This window comes from Papio anubis, chromosome 9 (assembly GCF_008728515.1).
Source record: "Papio anubis isolate 15944 chromosome 9, Panubis1.0, whole genome shotgun sequence".
Lineage (NCBI taxonomy): Eukaryota > Metazoa > Chordata > Mammalia > Primates > Cercopithecidae > Papio > Papio anubis.
The window spans coordinates 103,841,119-103,860,615 of NC_044984.1; the positions used below are offsets into that span (position 1 = coordinate 103,841,119).

At 52.0% G+C, this 19,497-nt stretch overlaps 1 protein-coding gene and 1 non-coding gene across 2 annotated transcripts; both read right to left on the minus strand.

Moving 5' to 3' along the window:
- Positions 1 to 1,786: 1,786 nt before the first annotated feature.
- On the minus strand, positions 1,787 to 19,373 carry MMAB (metabolism of cobalamin associated B). The gene is made up of 9 exons (XM_003907130.4): positions 19,163 to 19,373; positions 17,465 to 17,526; positions 14,558 to 14,651; positions 10,970 to 11,027; positions 7,626 to 7,698; positions 7,276 to 7,373; positions 6,894 to 6,958; positions 5,022 to 5,081; positions 1,787 to 3,090 (listed from the first exon to the last, which is right to left on the minus strand). The coding sequence occupies exons 1-9, from the start codon at positions 19,276 to 19,278 to the stop codon at positions 2,982 to 2,984; spliced, it is 735 nt and encodes a 244-aa protein (XP_003907179.1). The 5' UTR covers positions 19,279 to 19,373; the 3' UTR covers positions 1,787 to 2,981.
- On the minus strand, positions 13,763 to 13,903 carry LOC116269110. The gene has a single exon (XR_004176416.1). It is a non-coding gene; the product is annotated as a U4 spliceosomal RNA (small nuclear RNA).
- Positions 19,374 to 19,497: the final 124 nt, after the last annotated feature.

Genomic DNA, 19,497 nt, shown 5'->3' on the forward strand with positions numbered 1-19,497 from the left:
CACATCTTGGTACTGACTCCCTAGGACAACTCGGTTCCCCACCTAATGCCTCCTTCCAGGGCTGCTATGGGGTTCAAATGAGATAATGTCTGTGGAACACTTGGCTCAGGGCACTGCATGTAGCAAGCCCTTCCACAGTGCGGGCTGGTGTCACTGTTACTGCGGGCTTCTCTCCCAGGGAACAGCCAACTGCCAGCTCGTCTCTGGAAATGACACTAAATACCCCATTCCAGGGAGCCTGACCTGGAGGAGGGGGAGGCATTTTCAAGGGTGCAAAATGTAAGGAAGTGCCCAAAATCCACAAACTCAGTGATCGAGTAATATTTGTGTGCAGTATTTTCCAAAACGAAATTATGAAAAAAATCTACGATAAGCAAGGAATCACGGCTTTAAATAAAAGCAGGCTGCTGTGTGTTTCAAAACCCATGTTTCCGTGCAATGGGATGGATTGTTTCTGAGAGTTGGCAATGGTGTGCAAACACTGGCAGCGTGGGCTTCACAGTCATGTTTCTTGATTGTAGGGCTTTTATTAACTTTTCCCACCTGGTTCAAAATATGCGAGGATATTTGCTCAGTGTACAGATGGGTATGCGTCTTTCCTTTTGCTTTGGGCTCTTGATAGAGCTTTTGAAAGGCGCTGCAGAAGAGCAAATGTTTTAAATACCCCATCCTCCCAGCCCCCAAAGCAAGCTTTCTCCATTTTTCCCAGGTTGGTGGCACATGAGAGAAACATCTGCTGAGTGGTGGTGTCTGCCCTGCACCCGGGTGGTTTCTCAGAGAAGTGTTTGCTGGTGAACCACGAGACAGATACAGAGGCAGGGGTCTGAGAATGCGACTGTTAACATCCGGCCTGTGACAGCCAGTCCTGGAAGGACAGGACTTGGCAACAGGCAAATGGCCTTGTTTCAAAGATTGTCACTTTAGGATGTCGTATTTACTCAAAGAGCTTTCCTTATCCTTTGGAGGCTGTGCTTCCCCATGGCTAGGCATGCAGGGCTGCTGTGTTATTATATATATGTACAGCATATATATTCCCCCACACTTTGATGGTGATGGGTGGCTCAGAGGTAACTAAACTTCCAAATATATATATATACACACATATATTCCAGGAAGATTTTGAGGTGTAGACAGAATTGAGTGTTTCGCTGCAAGCTCTTTGAACATACTCCCTGACCGAGCCTTAGTGATTGCGTGGTTAACCACCATTCACTTCTGAACACTCAAGCCTTTCCTGTTTTCAGGGTTTTTTTTTTTTTTTTGAGACAGAGTCTCGCTCTATCACCCAGGCTGGAGTGTAGTGTCACGATCTTGGCTCACTGCAGCCTCTGCCTCCTGGGTTCAAGTGATTCTCCTGCCTCAGCCTCCTGAATAGCTGGGATTACAGGTACCTGCCACCATGCCCAGCTAATTTTTTTTTTTTTTTTTTGTATTTTTAGCAGAGATGGGGTTTTGCCATGTTGACCAGGCTGGTCTCAAACTCCTGACCTCAGGTGATCTGCCTGCCTCGGCCTCCCAAAGTCTGTTTTCAGCTCTGTTTTGCACACACTGAACACCGACTCCGTACCAGACCTGGTAGTGACTATGGGGGCAGTGAGGCGCTGAACAAAGCCACCTCCTGGAAGGCATGCACACACTCCTGGTCATCTGCATCTCACCCACCCTGCCCAAGGCTCGAGAGGACCACCACAGCCTGTCAGCAATGAAGGGACCCAGAAGACACAAATGAATATACCTGGCCCTCCCGCAAACTTTGCAGGCAAGGTGGTAAGAATGAAGGCAAAAATACGCACATGACTGAGAATGTAATGTTTGCTGACTTGCCAGCATGAAAGATGGCCTGAGTGACCAGCTGACCCGAGCCTCGCTCCGTGGCCCATGCTAAGCAGCCACTCAGTCAATACGTGATGGCTGAATGGAGTTCGCCAGGCATTTCAGCCCTGAAACTCAACAAGAGTCTGTCCTTCCAAAGTCATTTCCTGCAATTAGCAGCCTGCAGTCTTCAGGTTCTTGGGGCTGCCTCTTCTGCCCTTCATAAATATCGCCTTTCCCAAGGACACTGCTGGCACTGGCAAGTGTCGTTTCATAGCAGGAGGGAGGAGCGGTGACAACTGAAATAAATACAGCCGTGCATGGATCTCAGAGGCGTAAGCCAGCCAAGTGCAACATCAGAGAAATCAGTCTGGTGGATGTCAGCGTCGCTGGAAACTGACAACCTCATTTTCTTAAGCTGAAGACGCTGCACCGCAGACCCTCGACTCAGTCCAACTGGACAGGGAATGTTCACCTTCAAGCGGTAGTGTTGTTCTCAGCAGGGTCTCCACCCCTTTCAGAGGGGGTCCTCTAAGCTGCACCCCCACCACACACACTTCAATCTAAGCCAGGAGTTTCTGAGCCTCGCCTGTCAATCTGCAGCTATCCTTCCCCCACACTTTGGCGGTGATGGGTGGCTCAGAGGTAACTAAACTTCCAAATCCTGTCCGCCTTCCCCGTTACAAATGTGACATTTAAAGCCCCTTTGGCACAGGTAAATCACAATTACATTTTCAAGGGCCTCTGGTCCCATTCCAAATCTCTGAACAATCTGAGCTGGCAGTGGGAGGGCACGCACACGCGCACACACACACACACACACACACACACACACGGCTCCAGCCTTTCTCACTTTTATTCTTTTTCCGCACAGCTCCTTCTCATTGCAGCAATCACTTTACCTGTCTTTCCTGCAATGCCAATTCATTCCCACATCCCTCCAAGACCCAGGAGAGCTTGGGGAAGCAGGGTCAGGGACAGAATCCCCAAAGGGCCACAGTCCCTTGAGGAAGGTGGCAGGAGGTGTGGAGCAAAGCAGAGCTGGGACGAAAGGCTGCTTTCAGTCTCTCTGGGTGAGCTCTTCAGGAACCAGGACCCCAGAAGGGCAGGCTCCTCTCTCCATGACCATTGCCATGGAGGGATCCTCCAAGCTCCCACTTTCTGTGATTTCAGCGTGCCTCAGACTCGGCTGATGGGTCATTTTTCTTGTATATTTTCTCTTGATTCCCCTCCTTCATTGCTGCATATCTGGCTAGTGTGAAGAGATAGTCACTGAGTCTGGAGGAGCAGAGAGAGAGAAGCAAACAGTGGTTTGAAATGAGAGATCAATGCTAACTGGGTCTTCCCATATCTGCCTACAAGGAGGAGATATAAATGACGCGCTCTGGGCACACTGTGCAGGGAGGGCAGGGGCCCACCACCTTGCACTTGATGGATGGCATGCGAGGCCAGCTGCTGTGAATGCCAAGGACTCTACTCCAGTGTCAAGGCTGGGGCCATTCCTGCAGGATGAGGCTATTGCCCCAGCCCTACCCCATGGGGCAGATGACTTTGGACTCCTCTCTGAGCTGGTTTCTGCACTTTTGAGTGATCAGGGCTCATGTGCGTGATCAGTTTGGGTGTTTCCCAAACTACAGTGTGCACAGGCATCACCGGGGGATCTAAGCAACGTGCAGATTCTGATTCGGGAGGGCTGGGCCAGGCCCGGGACTCTGTAGGTCTAGTTCCCATCCTGGGTGATGGTGACACTGCTGGACTAGGCCCTACTGACATTCTGGATCATTCTCTGTGTTCGGGGCTGTCCTGTACATCCTGTGCAATGTAGGATGCTGACAGCACCTTTGGTCCCCACCCGCCAGATGCCAGTGGCACCCCTGAACCCAGTGTGACAACCGGTAATGCCTCCAAACATTGCCAAAGGTACCAGGTGAGCAGCACAGGCTGGGGCACTCTAGAGACCAGAGCCCAGTCCCTTTCCCGCCTCCTCCTTTGAGCCAACAGCAATGGGCCATCTGTGCATGAGGCCTTCTGCAGGGGCAGCAATGGAGGGAACTAGAGGACAACGCCACGGGCCCCACAAGGCGCTTATGATGTCAGCTCTTCTGCCTCCTGCTGTCCGCATCTTTTGCTGTTTCATTCCCAGCACTGGGCACCACGTTCCTCCCTCTCTCTCTGCTCCAGTCTTGCCCTCAGAGGCCAGCTCCACACCACGTCCTCCTGAGCCCTCCCCTGACTCAGGCGTCCTGAGCCCCACGGCTGGCTCTCAGGGACAGTGAAGGGGAGGTGGTTTGGGGTATTTTACCTCTGGGCCGCGTGCTCCTGGAGGGCAGCAGCGTACCTGTTGCTTGTTGGCTCTGTGAAGCCTCACTGAAGAGATGAAATGGCCTGTCCCGTGCAATGCTATGGGACCGCAAGGGTCCCCCCAGGGTTGCTGCTTTGACCTGCTCCTCACTCCCGGTGAAACCCCACTCCCAGAAGGAAAGGAGCTGCTCAGGACCTGTCGAAGCCAGGCCATGTCCGTGGGAGGAGTGGCCAGTCAGGGGCCTGAGGTCACTTTCTAGACACCCAGGACAGCTCCTGGGGTGCAGACCCACTCCCCCAGCTCTCTACCTGCCCCCAGGCTCTGGCCTTGCTCACACTGGTGCCACAGGAGCCAGGGCTGGGGCAGGAACCAACAGAGCAGGCGTTGGGCCAGGTGTGGCTCCAGCCTCATGGGCCGGCAGCAAGGCAGAGGAAGCCCTCCCTGGGCTAGCCTGGCTCACTGGGGCCTGCACGGGGGGCCCCTGAGCTCAGCTTGGCCCGGCTCTCTTTTGTTGGTTCACACTGCCCCAGGCCCTCTCAGGGAGAGGAAACTGGCTGAGAGAGGGCCTGAAGCCTGGCTCCCTGGTCGGTCACCACCGAGAGGCCTTCCCTGAGCACCCAGCCTCTAAGAACGCCCTTCGCTCCCGCAAGGCCACTTTGTACATAAGTTTTTCTTCCTGGTTTTTACAGCAGCCTCTCCCAATAAGATCTAAATCTTCTCGGGACAGGCACAGTGCCCACCTTGTTCGCCACTGCCTCTCCTGTGCCTGCCGTGGTGCCTGGCACAGAGCAGATGTTCATAAACACTAAGGGAATGAAGGAGGGGGTGTGGGAACACTGCACCACTGCTACTTCCCACAGACGAGCCTCGGCTTTCAGAGAGGGACCCCCAGGTTCCACGCGAGTACCTGTTTAAGAACTTGGCCACGTTCGCATCGGTCTCTCCCATCTGGACAAGAGGCACCACGCTAGAAAGGGAGGAGACACTGAGTCATGTGACATTATGGGGCTTAACAGGCTCTGACCTGGGGCCTAAACCTTGAGCAGCATTTCACATCCCACTACCGCTCAACCTGAGCCTGCACAAGCTCGGCCAGCACTGGAGATGACAAATCCGTCACAGGTGGGTTTAAACAGGCCATCGGCCCCCTTTCCACGGGCACATCGCAGGAGGGCCTGGCCAAGGAGGACTAGAGCACAGCTGGGGAGTTGAGGGAGCCGCCTGGCCTACACCACACCCCGGCCAGTCAGCCAGCTTTTGCACCATTGGACCTGAGTCTGGGTGGGGTGAAGTTGGGGTGGTCAGCCTCCAGCCTTCAAAGGAAGTGGGGGCCTGACCCTTAATTCCCAATGGGCTAAACTCTAAGCCCCTTGTACATCATGCTTGTACATCATGACTTAGAACTTCACAGGGGAGAAAAAAGACCCAGGCAGACCAAGCTCCTGATTCCACAGGATTCTGGATTCCTAGGGTCCATGCCCGTCTATGTGCAGATACATTAGACACTGGACAGCCATCTGCTGGGCACCAGTGTGGTGGCGGGCCCTTGCTGAGCCTTTCCCAGGTATCACCCTGTGGCATACACTTTGTTGGCAGGCCAGCCACCTAAAGCCCAGCCTCAGGGTTCTCATCCCCACCCAAAGCCATGCACCTGGCTAGCGGCCCAGCAGGGTGTGCGTCCAGGCCTGTCAGAGTTCCAGGCTGTCTCTAGTGGGCACCACACGCTCAGCGAGGAGCTTCTTCACCCGAGATGCCCCGGGCACGCGTTCCCACCTCAGGACGATCTGCACCTGGCCACTGCCACGGCTGCGTAACTCTGCTGCACAGAGGGCCTGTCAGCTGCTCTATGCCTGTGTTAGATCTTTGGGTTGTTTCCAGTTTCTTGCTATTATGAGCACTGCTGATGGATGGCTTTGTACAAATGACATTTTTTTTTCTTTTGAAGCCAAAGCTTGCTCTGTTACAGGAGCTATTTGGGCCCAAGAGCCTTTCATAAAGAACAAAATCTTAGTGATGTGGGACTGTGGAAGAGCTCATGCTTGGCCCAGACAGACGTGGACTCCAATCTGGATTCTGCTACCAACCATTTGGGGGACTGTGGCCACGGTGTCATTTCTCTGAGCCACAGCTTCCTGACTCCTGTAAAGCGGAGGCCACACCACCTCTCTCCCAGGGCTATCAACAAGGAGTAAATGAAATTATGAACGCAAAGTACCTGTCCATTGGATCAAAGTAGGGCTTGCTTTCTCTTCTCTGTAAAGCAGGCTGGCAGCCTGGTCTCTGAGTGGTGTAGCTAGAGACTTTGCTCATTTCCTTCTACAGATTCCCTGAAAAGGCTGTCAGTAGCTTTGGGGTGGTGGTGGCTAGTCTGCTGACAGCGTCCACCTGGGCTCCCCACAGCCGTGCAGGCCTTTCAGGGGCCTTATGCACCCAGAGGCCAGCAGGGTCCTTTCATGTCTACCCCTGTCCCAACATGGCTGGGAACCCAGCAATAACTTCCTGTTGTTCTCAGAATACAGGGCTCACAGCAGGGTGCAATTGTGTTGTCTGATAGTCCATTTGGTCACGTGTCACTGTCTCCACAACACAGTGCTCTGAGGACAGGGACTTGGTCTGTCCTGGTCCCCGTCTGGCACAGTGGAAGGGCCCAGACAGGGTCTGTTGATGTGTGGCGAGATGGCCCTGCTGTGCCTGCCTCCTGCCCGCGGTGTAGAGGCCCCTCTCCCTCTCCCCCTTCCCCTCCCCCTTGTTCCTCTCCCTTTCCCTTGGGCCCTCTTACCGTCTCTCAGCCCGGCGGCACACGGCCCGGCAGAAATGCAGCGCTGAGCTGATCTTGCCTCCCGACTGAAAGCAGAAAGGGACATTGCCTGAGCAGGGTGGGAAAGGTGTGCCCACTGCAGACAGCAGCTCCTCTGAAGTCCAGCCCTGCCCCCCAAACCAGGAAGCATTCTGCCTCCAGGAGCCCTGCCAGGGCACACCCACTGGGCACCCTGCTCCAGAGTGGGCAGGGCTGGAAGGGACCGGTGAGGACCTGGAGGGACTTGGGGAAACTGGAGGACAGTGTCTGTCACTGTGAACAGAGGGACTTATTCAGAGCCCATGTGTGTCTTGTCACTGCAACTGCCTGCAGCCACCCCCAGTTAAGCCTGCCCAGTACCTACAGGCAGGATGAAGGCCGTGAGTGGTGGGAGCTGGCAGGTATACTTGTCGATCCACTGCTCCAGCTCCAGGATGGGCCCCGCCTCGAACGTGCTGTACTCTGAGGAGCCAAGGAGCAGAGGGAACTACCATGAGGCCATCACCCACCAGACTATGGCGGGAACCGCCCCCGCTGCCCTTCCACCTGGCTGTCCCGCAGACTGCTTCCACTGGCTCAGAAGGTACTTTCCCTCCCAGGGGCTACAAGCAAGGCTGACTGGCCCACCTGTGGGTCCCTGGGTGCCTGGGCTCCCAGATGGTAACCCCTAGGAGAGTCCCCTGACCCTAGGGCTCACAGGAGGTTAAGAATTACTTAAGTGAGCCTCCCGGGCCGAGGAGCGCGGTGTCGCCAGAGCCGAGCCGACGTCCTGCAATGTGCACTGGATCTGGGAGGCAACAGAAGGTGACAGTCAAGATCTATTTGGGATGGGCTGGACAGAGAGAATGTGGTTCCATGTGCAGAGGCGCCACCTAACACGCCGGCAAAGCCTGTGCCAGCTAGCTCGTGAAGGGCTGATATGGTTTGGCACTGTGTCCCCACCCAAATCTCATGCTAAATTGTGATCCCCAGAGTTGGAGGTGGGGCCTGGTGGGAGGTGATTGGATCATTGGGGTGGTTTTGAATGGTTTAGCACCAGTCCCCTAGTGCTGTCTTGTGATAGAGTTCTCCCAAGACGTGGTTTGAAAGTGTGTAGCATCTCCCCCTTCACTCTCTCTCCTGTCAGCCATGTGAAGATGCACCTGCTTCCCCCTTGCCTTCCGCCATGACTGTAGGTTTCCGGAGGCCTCCCCAGAAGCAGAAGCCTGTACAGCCCGCAGAATCATGTGCAGATTAAACTTCTTTTCTTTATAAATTATCCAGTCTCAGGTGGTTCTTTATAGCAGTGAGAGAACGGACTCATACAGGCTGTCAGACCTTGAACTGGCTGACATTTGAAGGCAAACTCTGAACCTTCAGTGCAACATCTTTGTTGGACACCCAGCCCTGCTGAGGGGGACCTGCTGTGGCTCTTTTGCAGTCTGAGGGAGGAAAAGGCTTGTGTGGGGGCAGCAGCCGGGTTAAGCAGATGACGCTCATCACACACCCAGGGACAGTTAAGAGGAAACGTCTAGGCTCTGCCCACCTCTCCCGTGCGCCTAAGCCCTATGAGGTTTTCTTCTTTTCTCAACATTTGACAGCTGGGCCAAGAGATCAAATGTGACAGTGCTTTCTCAACTCTAAAGGACAAGGAGCTTGGAGAATGTAGTCAGCCAAGGCGTTTGGGGGTTCCGGGAGCAGGAAGCCTGGCTGGGTGAGGCCTGTGCTCTGTCCAGGTTGGGGGTAGGTTTGCTTGGAACAGAAGTGGTCTGTTGGGGTCTGCTGCAAGGGCTCCAGGCCCCTGCATGACAAATGTCCAACAGCTCCCATGCATGTGAAAACCACAAGTACCACCTCTGACTTTGTGCCCAGCCAGGGTCCACTTGAGCTGGATGGTGGGCTACCAGGAGGGTAAAGGTCTGCGACCTCTGACCTCTTCTAAGATGGCCACTGTGACAGCATTCAAGAAGCAGGCCATGGTGTGTAAGAGCAGACGCTGCCCATCCAGCACTGGGCTGGAACCTTCCTAGGGCTTCTGACCAGCAGACCTTGGGCAAGCTTGGGGTCCCTGTGCTTCCACAGTCAAAGCGGGAGTGGTAACACTACCCACTTGGTTGGCCAAGTGCAGTGTGTACCCCAGGGGCTGGACTGGCACCAGTGCAGCGTGTACCCCAGGGGCTGGACTGGCACCAGTTTGGGAATCAGATTCTCGCTCCACTGATGCCTGGCTGTCGGGGCTGGGCAAGTCAGCCTTTCCGAGGCTCAGTTTGGCTCCCTATAAATTGTGGACATTAACTTCCACCTCACGGGCATCTGTGAGGGTGAAATGGGTGATACGAGGAGAGCCATGGCATTGCTGCCCGACCTCATCCACAGGCCCTGCGAGCAGCTACCAGGCCAGGTGGGGCTCCCAGGTGAATAAGACACAGTCCCCGCCCTTACAGTGCCAAGGCTGGGTGGGAGGCAGATGGGTGAACACGTTAACTCCCCTTGTGATTCCTGTGGTTAGAGGATGTGGAAACCTAGGAGCGGTGCCTAACCCAGCTGGAGATGAGGTGGCCAGGGAAGGCCCTGGAGGAGGTGACATGGCAGCTGCGACCCAACGCATACAGCAGACAGAAATGACCGCTGCTACCGCGGCTCCTCAGGAGGTTGAAAGCCTTCCTCCACCACACTGAATGTTCTGGTGGCTGAGGCTTCCCATCCTCCTGCAGCCACGGCCTGTGGCAGCCCCACCTACTCCCCTCTGTCTGTTCCCAGGCGCCTGAGCAGGCTCCAGCCTGGGCTTCAGAACGGAAGTGGGAAGGGCTGCCCCTGCGGGGAGCGGTTTCTGGGGATCTGGGTCTGTGTGGAGGTGTGAAGTGCGGCACCCTGGGCATTCTCAGGTGGCGACCCTGCCTCCGTGCTTGAAGTTCTCTGTGTGGGTCAGAGGCCCCCTCCTTCTTAGGGAACAGAACAGTGACACTGTGACACGTGAGTCCCACTGGCTGAGGGCTCACTGCAGCTGGGCCTCTCCAGGTTCCCTCTGCATCAGGCACGAGCGAGGCACTTCACACCGGCTTTCTCAGCCTTGGTGCTATTGCCATTCACGGCCGGGTCATTCTTTGTTGATGGGGGCTGTCCCATGCATTGCAGGATATTTATATGCCAGCAACACCCCCACCCCAGATGCGACAACTAAAAATGTCTTCAGATATTGCTCAGCAGGCCCTGAGGGGCAGAATGGCCCTGGGTTGAGAACCGTTCCATTTTAAATTCCCTCATTTAGTGCAATCCTCACCACTCACCTATGAAGGAAGATTATATGTGTCCAGTCGTTTGTTTTGGAGACAGAGGTGTTTTTTTTTTTGTTTTTTTTTTAAGACAGGATCCCACTCTGTTACCCAGGCTAGAGTGCAGTGGTGTAATCACAGCTCCCTGCAGCCTCAACCTCTAAGACTCAAGCGATTCTCCCACTCAGCCTTGTAAGTTGCTGGGACTATGGGTGCATGCCACCATACCTGGCTAATTTTTAATTTTTTTTTTTTTTTTTTGTAGAGACAGGGTCTCCCTAAGTTGACCAGGCTGGTCTTGAACTCCTGGCTTGAAGTGATCCTCCCACTTTGGCCTCCCAAAGTGCCGGGATTACAAGCTTGATTGAACCATGGTGCTCGGCCTGAGACAGGGTCTCAATCTGTTGCCCAGGTAGGAGTGCAGTGGCATGATCACAGCTCACTGCAGCCTTGATCTCCTGGGCTCAAGAGATCCTCCTACCTCAGCTTCCTGAGTAGCTGAGGCTACAGGCATTCACCACCACGCCTGGCTAATTTTCAAATATTTTGTAGAGTTGGGGTCTTACTGTGTTACCCAGGCTCCTGGCCTCAAGTGATCTTCCTGCCTCAGTCTCCCAAGCAGCTGAGATGGCAGGTGTGAGCCACCACACCTGGCCTGTCCCTATTTCACAGATGAAGAAACGGAGCTCACGGAGGGAGAATGACTAGCCCCAGGTGACACAAAGAGGAACTGATGGCTGGATGCTGAGTCCCGTGATGGCCACCAGGGATGAAGATTCCCAGCTTGGGTAAGACGGTGTTACTCACTTTCTGAAGCTCTTCAGCAAATATGTGGCCCTTTTCTGTGACTAATTCCACAGCAAACCTATGAAGGAAAAGGAAAAAGCGTTCGCCTGTAATGTAATGTCCCTAGGCCCTGTCTTGCCGTAAACAATAGATTCTCAGGTGGTGGGCCATTTAGTTAATTTAGATATAATAAACACATTATTTTTCTTGCTGACAATAAGAACATTATAGCCTTCCACTTGGGGGGTTGGTAGTATTTGTTTCTTGAAATGCCTTTTCGGATACTCATTATTTCCAGTCAATAATTCCTTTTGAACAACTATTCTGACCAGGCCCACGAGAGTCTGGTGAACAGAAGCTGAGCCAGGCTCTGCCCAGCAAGCTGGTGACAGGGTGAGCAGTGACAGTCTCAAGTGATGGATCCTGAGCTCTGACCCGTGGCCCTGTGGTTATAGGTGAGTGGGAATCAGACAGACCCAGGTGCAAATTCTGCACCACTGCTGAGTGTCTCTAGGACTTCAGGCAAAGCTTATACCTTCATGTTCAGGAGTGTGATACTCAGGAGTGTGATAGGTAATCAGATTAGATATACTCCTGAATGTGAAGGTGCAAACTGAGATCAGTGCTCTGAAGAAAAAGGCAACAGAAGCCTAATCTGACCTTAGCTAGAGAGGCAGGGAGGGCTTCCTGGAGGAAGTGATGCTGGAGGGGAGACTTTGAAGGCTGGGGAAGACTTCCCTCGTAAGGCAGGGAAAGCAAACTGCCCCCGACACAGGTCAGGACCCTGACTCTGCCTCCCTCAGAACCCTGCACTTCCCTCCTGCACCAGTCAGTGCCCCAGCAGCAGACAGTGGTGCGTTGCAGGGATTCCTGGAGGAGGGCTTTGGGAAGGGACAATTCACAGAGGTGTGGGCAGAGTTTCAGGCAAATGCAGGAGCCTGAAGGCAAGGGTCAGGGAAGGTGCAAGTCACCCTGGAGGGAGCTGGATTCTGGAGTCACTCAGCAGGGAGGGAGGGAGGGAGGGAGCCCAGCTGCCACCAGAACCATGCACCGCTGGGGAACGGGGTCACACACACTCCTGATCTCTCTGCACTCTCTCCCCCATCACCTGCTGGTGCCTCCCACTGGCTGGACCCACCTGAATGCCAGAAGACCAAGGAATCAAGGTGGCACAGCCACCAGGTGATAAGGCCAGCCTCCCATGCATAAAGAGAAGGTGAAGAGAAGGGATTTGAAAGGGCCAATGGAGAATATCCAGCCCATCTTCCTGGCACATCTTACAGTTAGAACTAAACACACCAGTGTGATTCCCACCTGGTATGTGTCTTCCCTCTGGACCAAAGGGAAGGGCTGTGCAGGCTGGGACACAGTCTGTCTCCATCATAGCGGATGCCTCATGCCTGCCTCACAGGAGGTGTGCAGAAGTATCTGCTTGCCGAGGGATGCTCCGTGACCAGGCCAGTGGCAGGCCCCCACTGGGCGCTTGCCCCAAGCCTGCTCCCACGCGTGTAGCTGCCCGGTGAGTGCTGCCTGCTCCCTGCACTCTGAGGCTCAGGAAGGTGGGGCTGAGGTTCTCTGTTGAGCAGCGCCTTGCAGCAGATGCTTGGCCAATATCTGACCAAGGAAGAATCCACAACCGAGATTTCCCCAACCTGCTGCTCCTCCTCAACTGAGAGATGATGGCTCGTGATTTAGAGCTCATTAGAATAGCTGACACGAGAACTGGCCTTTTCTCCCTTTGCCCACTTGGTCTTGCATCTGCCCCCTTCTGGACCCCCTCCCACACACACACCAAGGGGTTTGTTTGCCTTCTCTACCCAGCTGGCTGACTATCTATACCTCCCATTATCTGTCCCGAAAATCTCACCTAGCCAGGCCCGCCATGGAGAAATGGTAGCCAGGAACAGGTAAGTGTTAAGAACAGTAATAATGAGGGGACTTGCTTGAACCTGGGAGGCAGAGGTTGCAGTGAGCCGAGATCGTGCCATTGCACTCCAGCATGGGCAACAAGAGTGAAACTCCATCTCAAAAAAAAAAAAAGAATGATAATAGCTAACATTGCTATTACTTGTGCTAGGCACTGTCCTCAGGGTGAAACATGGAATCATCTCATTTAAGCCCCACAAGAACACAGTGAGACAGGAATTATCATGATGATTACCTGACAGAACAGTAAACTGAGGCTCACATTGATCTGCCTGACGTCCCAGAGATGATCTGCAGCGGTGCTGAATCTGTAGCTGGGTCTGTCTGGCTCCCACGCACCTACAGCCCACAGGCCCAGAGTCAGATACCAGGATCCAGCACTTGAGACTGTTGCTGCTCCCCCTGTCACCAGCTTGCAGGGCACGCTGGGCAGACTGTGCTCCTGCTTGCAAATATTTGCTGCCCCTCCCACCCCGCTGATGTCAGGCACGTGCACATGACAGTCTCTGGCCACTGAAATGTGAGTAAATGGAAGGCATCACTCCCAAGAAAGGTTTGTCTTTTGGAGACAGAGTTGTACTCTCGCCCAGACTGGAGTGTAGTGGCACGATCATGGCTCAATGCAGCCTCAACCTCTCAGACTCAAGTGATCCTCCTGCCTCAGCTTTCTGAGTAGCTGGGACTACAGGTGTGCACCACCACGCCTGGCTAATTTTTTAATTTTTCTTTTTAGTAGAGACGAGGTCTTGCTATGTTGCTCAAGCTGGTCTCAAACTCCTGAGCTCAAGTGACTCTCCCACCTCGGCCTCCCAAAGCGCTGGGATTAGACCTGTGAGCCACTGCTCACGCTTTTTTTTTTTTCAACTTTTATTTACCAACAAAGTTGAGTCTCCATAAAGACTGTGAGAAACTGCCAATGTCGACTATACTTCAAGTCATCATGGCGGGGTAGTGGGAAGAGTTTTCAGTCGGCAATAATCACGCCTTGGATAAACCTCGCTGGCGACAACACCGCCACTGCACAATCCCTTGACAGCCTCAGGAGCCACTGTGAGCTTCACCATGACCTCTTTTCCCTCTGCCACAATGACTGATAATCGCCCCAGGCAGCAGCTGTCCTAGCAGCCTGGGTCCCAGAGTGAAGGCCACATGGAGCCATAGCACATCCACCCTGTGATGGGGGTGAAGTGGGAGCAGCCAGTCCACCTTTGGTGTCCTAAGCCAGGAGATTTGGGGGTTGTCTGTGACCACAGCATGACCTGCCCATCCTGACCTGGTCCATCCTTGAGTCCACCTTCTATACTTTGGCTTACGTAAAAAACAACATTCACAAAAGGGATCACATTGGATGTACTGCGCATTATACTAACTCACCTCTTTCACTCAATATACTAACCTCAGTGGCACACACAGGCTCACCTGAAAAGTGAGGGATGAGAGGGAGGCAGCTTCACATGGCATGGGCCAGAGGCCATGCAGGCACCGGCAGGGCCAGAAGGGAAAGGAGTCTGCAGCCCTGCAGCCTTGTGGAGCTGACTAGCCTGTGCTTCAGCGCTGAGGAAAGTTCAGTAAGGGCTGACAACCTCTGAGGCAGCTGTCCAGGACACGTGGGAGCTTCACATTCATTACGTTTACCCATACTCGACTCAAATGCAACCTCAAGGCCAATCCTGTTCTTCTTACCCAATAGCTGAACTTAATTCATCTGTAGTTCCCACGGCTTCAAACACTTGGTCGTCTTTGGGTCTCCTTTCTCCTGTGAAGGTGCTAGAAAACCCTGTGGAAAAAAATATTTACCACCCAAATTAAGATTCTGTTTTCCTGATATGCTGTTTTTTGTTTGTTTGTTTTAACTTTCAAGTTTTTAAAGAACTTTCTCTCTCTTTTTTGAACTGTCGCTCTGTCATCCAGGCTGGAGTATAGCAGCGTGATCTTGGCTCACTGAAACCTCTGCCTCCCAGGTTCAAGTGATTCTCGTGCCTCAGTCTCCCAAGTAGCTGGGATTACAAGTGTGTACCAGCATGCCCGGTTAATTTTTGTATTTTTAGTAAAGACTGGTTTTCGCCATGTTGGCCAGGCTAGTCTTGAATTCCTGGCCTTAAGTGATTCACCTGCCTCAGCCTCCCAAAGTGCTGAGATTACAGGCATGAGCCACCGCACCACCCCTTAAAGAACTTTCAACCTGAAGTATAACATATACACAGAAAAGTACTCAAATCCTAAGTGTGCAAGTTGGTGAATTACTACTAACTGAATATACCTCTGTGATCAGAACCTAGCTTCATAAACAGAACATGACCAACACCCTGAAAGCCCCCAGGTACCCCCTTTTAGTTGCCACTCCCCAAGGGTTAGCCACTATCCTCACTTCTTTCCTGATGTGCTTTTATTTTAAACTTAAGACTCATACACTAGCCATCCTGATGAAGAAATAAAACATGTTACATATTTTATATCATATATACATTACCATTGTATTTCACAGGAAGTCAAAGTCCTCTGTGCCTCTGCCTAGCTCACAGTCCCTGCCTTTCTCCCCCAACCTCTGAGAAAGTGAAAACTGCCCCTGACAGTTTGGAGCTGGCTTTTGCTATTGGGCAGGCTTTGGGGTTGCCAGGTGTTGGCCTGGCACTCACAGGTAGACTGTGGTGTTCTGCTGAACACAAACCATTTCACAGAAAATCGTCAGACAGGTCACTCTACGACTATGACGGTTCAAGACCAAGACAAGGCCACTCTGGAATAATGTCTGAGCACAGATGACTGTCCAAACGCCAAAAGATGACCAAACATCCCCCTTCCCTGGCTAATGTGAGTGGCTGTTGCATCTTTATCCATTACAGCGTTAGCACCTCTTTGTCCCTTCTGTCTTCTAGAGACAAATTATTAAGATACCCAATTACAGGCCGGGTGCGGTGGCTCACACTGTAATCCCAGGACTTTGGGAGGCCATGGCGGGCAGATCACTTGAGGCCAGGAGTTCGAGACCAGCCTGGCCAACATGGCGAAACCCTGTCTCTAATAAAAACAGAAAAAATTAGTCGGGCATGGTGGTGCATGCCTGTAGTCCCAGCTGTTTGGGAGGCTGAGGCATAAGAATCACTTGAACCTGGGAGGTGGAGGTTGCAGTGAGCCGAGATCATGCCACTGCACTCCAACCTGGGCAACAGAACTAGACCCTGTCTCGAAAAACAAAAAAAGATACCCAATTACAGAAATAGCCCTGCTTCGTAACAGGATTCAATCTGCAGCAAAGCCCCACTTCCTTGAATCCTCCCCCAAACCACCCAATAGAAGCCCAACTCTATAATAAGTCCTTTCCAATATCCTCTTCCTTCTTTTTAATTGTGGTAACAGATGAACATAACAGAATTTTGCCATTTTGACCCTTCTTAAGTTTACCATTCAGTGGCATTGAGTATGTCCCATGAATGCTTTTATACTTTTCCTATACAAGTATATATCCAAAAAATAATACATACTAGTGATCTGCATGTTTTTATACTACAAAAAAATGGTATACTGGCTGGGTGCGGTAGCTCATGCCTCCTGTAATCCGAGCACTTTGGGAGGCTGAGGTGGGAAGATACCTTGAGCCCAGCAGTTCAGGACCAGCCTGGGCAACACAGCAAGACCTCATCTCTACAAAAAAAATTAAAAAGTATTAGCCAGGCATGGTGATGTGTGCCTGTTGTCCCAGATACTCAGAAGGCTGAGGTGGGAGGATTACTTCAAGCCTGAAAGGTGGAGGCTGTAGTGAGCTGTGACTGGGCCACTGCACTCCAGCCTGGGTGACAGAGTAAAACCCTGTATCAAAAAAAAAAAAAAAAAAGTATCATAGCAGTACATTCTTCTGCATCTTACTTTTTTCTATATAACATGTTCTAGCATTTAAAAAACTATTAAAGTAATATATACTCATTATAAAAAACAATAAAATAGAATAAAAGTATATAAATAGTGAAAGTCCTTCTGTTTGTTCCCCTCTCACAACCTCTCTCCCAGAACAGTCCCAGGTGTAACCTTTCAGACTATTCTACACATACCTGAACACATACATATGCACATCCTTATCCAGATAGATTCAGGCTTTTGTCATTTAATATCTCGAGTGTTTTTCATTTCACATAACATTTTTGTAATGTATACTGAGATCTGTCACATATTTTATATATATATGTTTTTTTTCTGAGTTTTTTTTTTTTTTTTTTTTCCTGAGACAGCATCTCGGTCTGCCACCCAGGCTGGAGTGCAGTGGCATGATCTTGGCTCACTGCAACCTCTGCCTCCCAAATTTAAGCAATTCTCCTGCCTCGGCCTCCCAAGTAGCTGCTGGGGTTACAGGCATGCACCATCATACTCAGCGAATTTTTGTATTTTTAGTACAGATGGGGTTTCACCATGTTGGCCAGGTTGGTCTCAAATTCCTGGCCTCCCAACAGGGCCTCCCAAAGTGACGGGATTACCGGCATGAGCCACTGTGCCTGGTCACATATTATACTTTTAAGTGGCTGCAAAGAATTTGGAAGAACTTTAAAATGGTGTATGCCGTGAGTATTTCTCTGTGTTTTTCACCTGTCCCCACCCTACCTTTGTCTCCCGTTTTGGTGTAAATCTTGGGGATCCTGGGTGTCTTCGAGGAAGGCTGTGGCCTAATGAGAAATAAACATCAGTATCTGGTGAGTGGGGATGGTTTACACAGAGGGTCAGCTCCTTCAGTAGGTCCCAGCTTGCTGCTTGTAACCTCAGAGGCAGCACTTAGCCCTTACTGCTTAGATGGTCATCTCTTATTGATTTCTTTCCCCTAGATCCCTTCTAATAGCAAACATTTTGTGGGCAAGACCAGAGCTGGGTGACAGTGTGTACAGTAGCTGACGTAACGCCTTGCTCAACATGGGCTCAATACCTATTTGCTGAAGGATTTGATTGATCCTTTGCCATTGTCCCTACACTGTGCCAAGTAGTTTACAGGCATTACCTTCTGGAATTATCCTGGAATCTTTCCATAACCCCAAAGGTAGGCACCACCTATTCTCTTCATTTTACTGAGGAGGAAACTGTAGATCAGATGAGACTCACCTTCCTAGATCATCCAGAAAGAGGCAGGAGTGGGATGCCCAAAACTGTCCTAGACCAGAGCACAAACTGTAACTTCTATCCTGCTGAAATTCTTTATTTATTATTATTATTATTATTTTGAGATGGGGTCTCGCTCTGTTGCCCAGGCTGGAGTGCAGTGGCACGATCTAGGTTCACTGCAACCTCTGCCTCCCGGGCTCAAGCAATCCTCCCACCTTAGCCTCCCCAGTAGCTGGAACCACAAGTGTATACCACCACACTCGGCTAATTTATTTTATTTTATTTTATTTTTTTGGTAGAGACGGGTTCACCATGTTGCCTAGGCTGATTTTGAACTCCTGAGTTCAAGCAATATGGCTACCTCAACCTCCCAAAGTGTTGTGATTACAGGTGTGAGCCACCATACCTGGTCTATGATTATTTTGTTCACAGACAGAGTCTTGCTCTGTTGCCTAAGCTGGAATGCAGTGCAGTGGCATGATCATAGCTCACTGCAGTCTTGAACTCCTGGGCTCAAGGGATCCTCCTGCCTCAGCCTCCCAAGTAGCTAGGACTCTTAACTCTATCCTACCCAAATTCTTACCTTACACTCCACCAACTTAGGGCCTCTTGCAGGAAAAGAAGCCTGAGCCACTTCCATACTATGAGGCTTCGAGTGTACTCAGAGATGAAGAATTGCCAAAATACAGCTCAAAAAGTGGCATTTTCAAATAACAATGTAAACAACTCAATGACATAGCTCAAAATTAAAATGTGATATTACAAGGCCATTCGAAGGTTAATTTCCTGGATCTGTGAACTAAATTAATCCATTATTAATCCACGGTACTCTAGAGGTTCTGAGGTCTGGGTTGGGTGCAAGTTTCAAGGTATATGAGGAAAGCCATCTTTAGAAGGTGCTGGTGTATCTGGGACCTGGGGGATAAACTGCTATGGAAATTGGTCACAATCTGAGTCGACAGCCCTGCTGGCCCTTGGCACGGCTATGCCATGCCCTGCCCGATGACAGCTGGGTTTCACTGGGACTTAGGCAAAGACTACCTGGTCTCCGGCGCCCACGTGGTCCACGTTGCCACGGTGACGTCAGGACAGCGTGGAGACGTCACCGGACGGGTGCCGCGGTGACCTCACGACGGTGTGACGTACTCATGACGACGACACCACGATTCAAAGCAGGTGTTCGAGTTACCCTTCCCGCCAGCCACTCACCTGTCCCCGTCTTCCACGCCCTGAGGGCTGCGGCTCTGGAAACGGGGATACAAGAGCCTGGCGGCGCCGAAGCATCCGCGCAGGCCAAGACGACTCCCCAGGCCCCACACAGCCATCAGCCAGGCTTCTTGACGGGAGCTGACCCCGCCAGGTTCCCGTCCAGGCCCCGGAGTGACTCCACCCACAGCTGGCCGCGCCACCGCTCAGCTGTCAATTTTCATTGGCTCGAGGTTCTCGCCCCAGGGCGGGACACTCCCAGGGACTTGTTTCCCATTGGTTTGACGGAAGAAGCGGGGCGGGAAAACCCGTGCCGGCTTGGCTGCATCACCACCAAT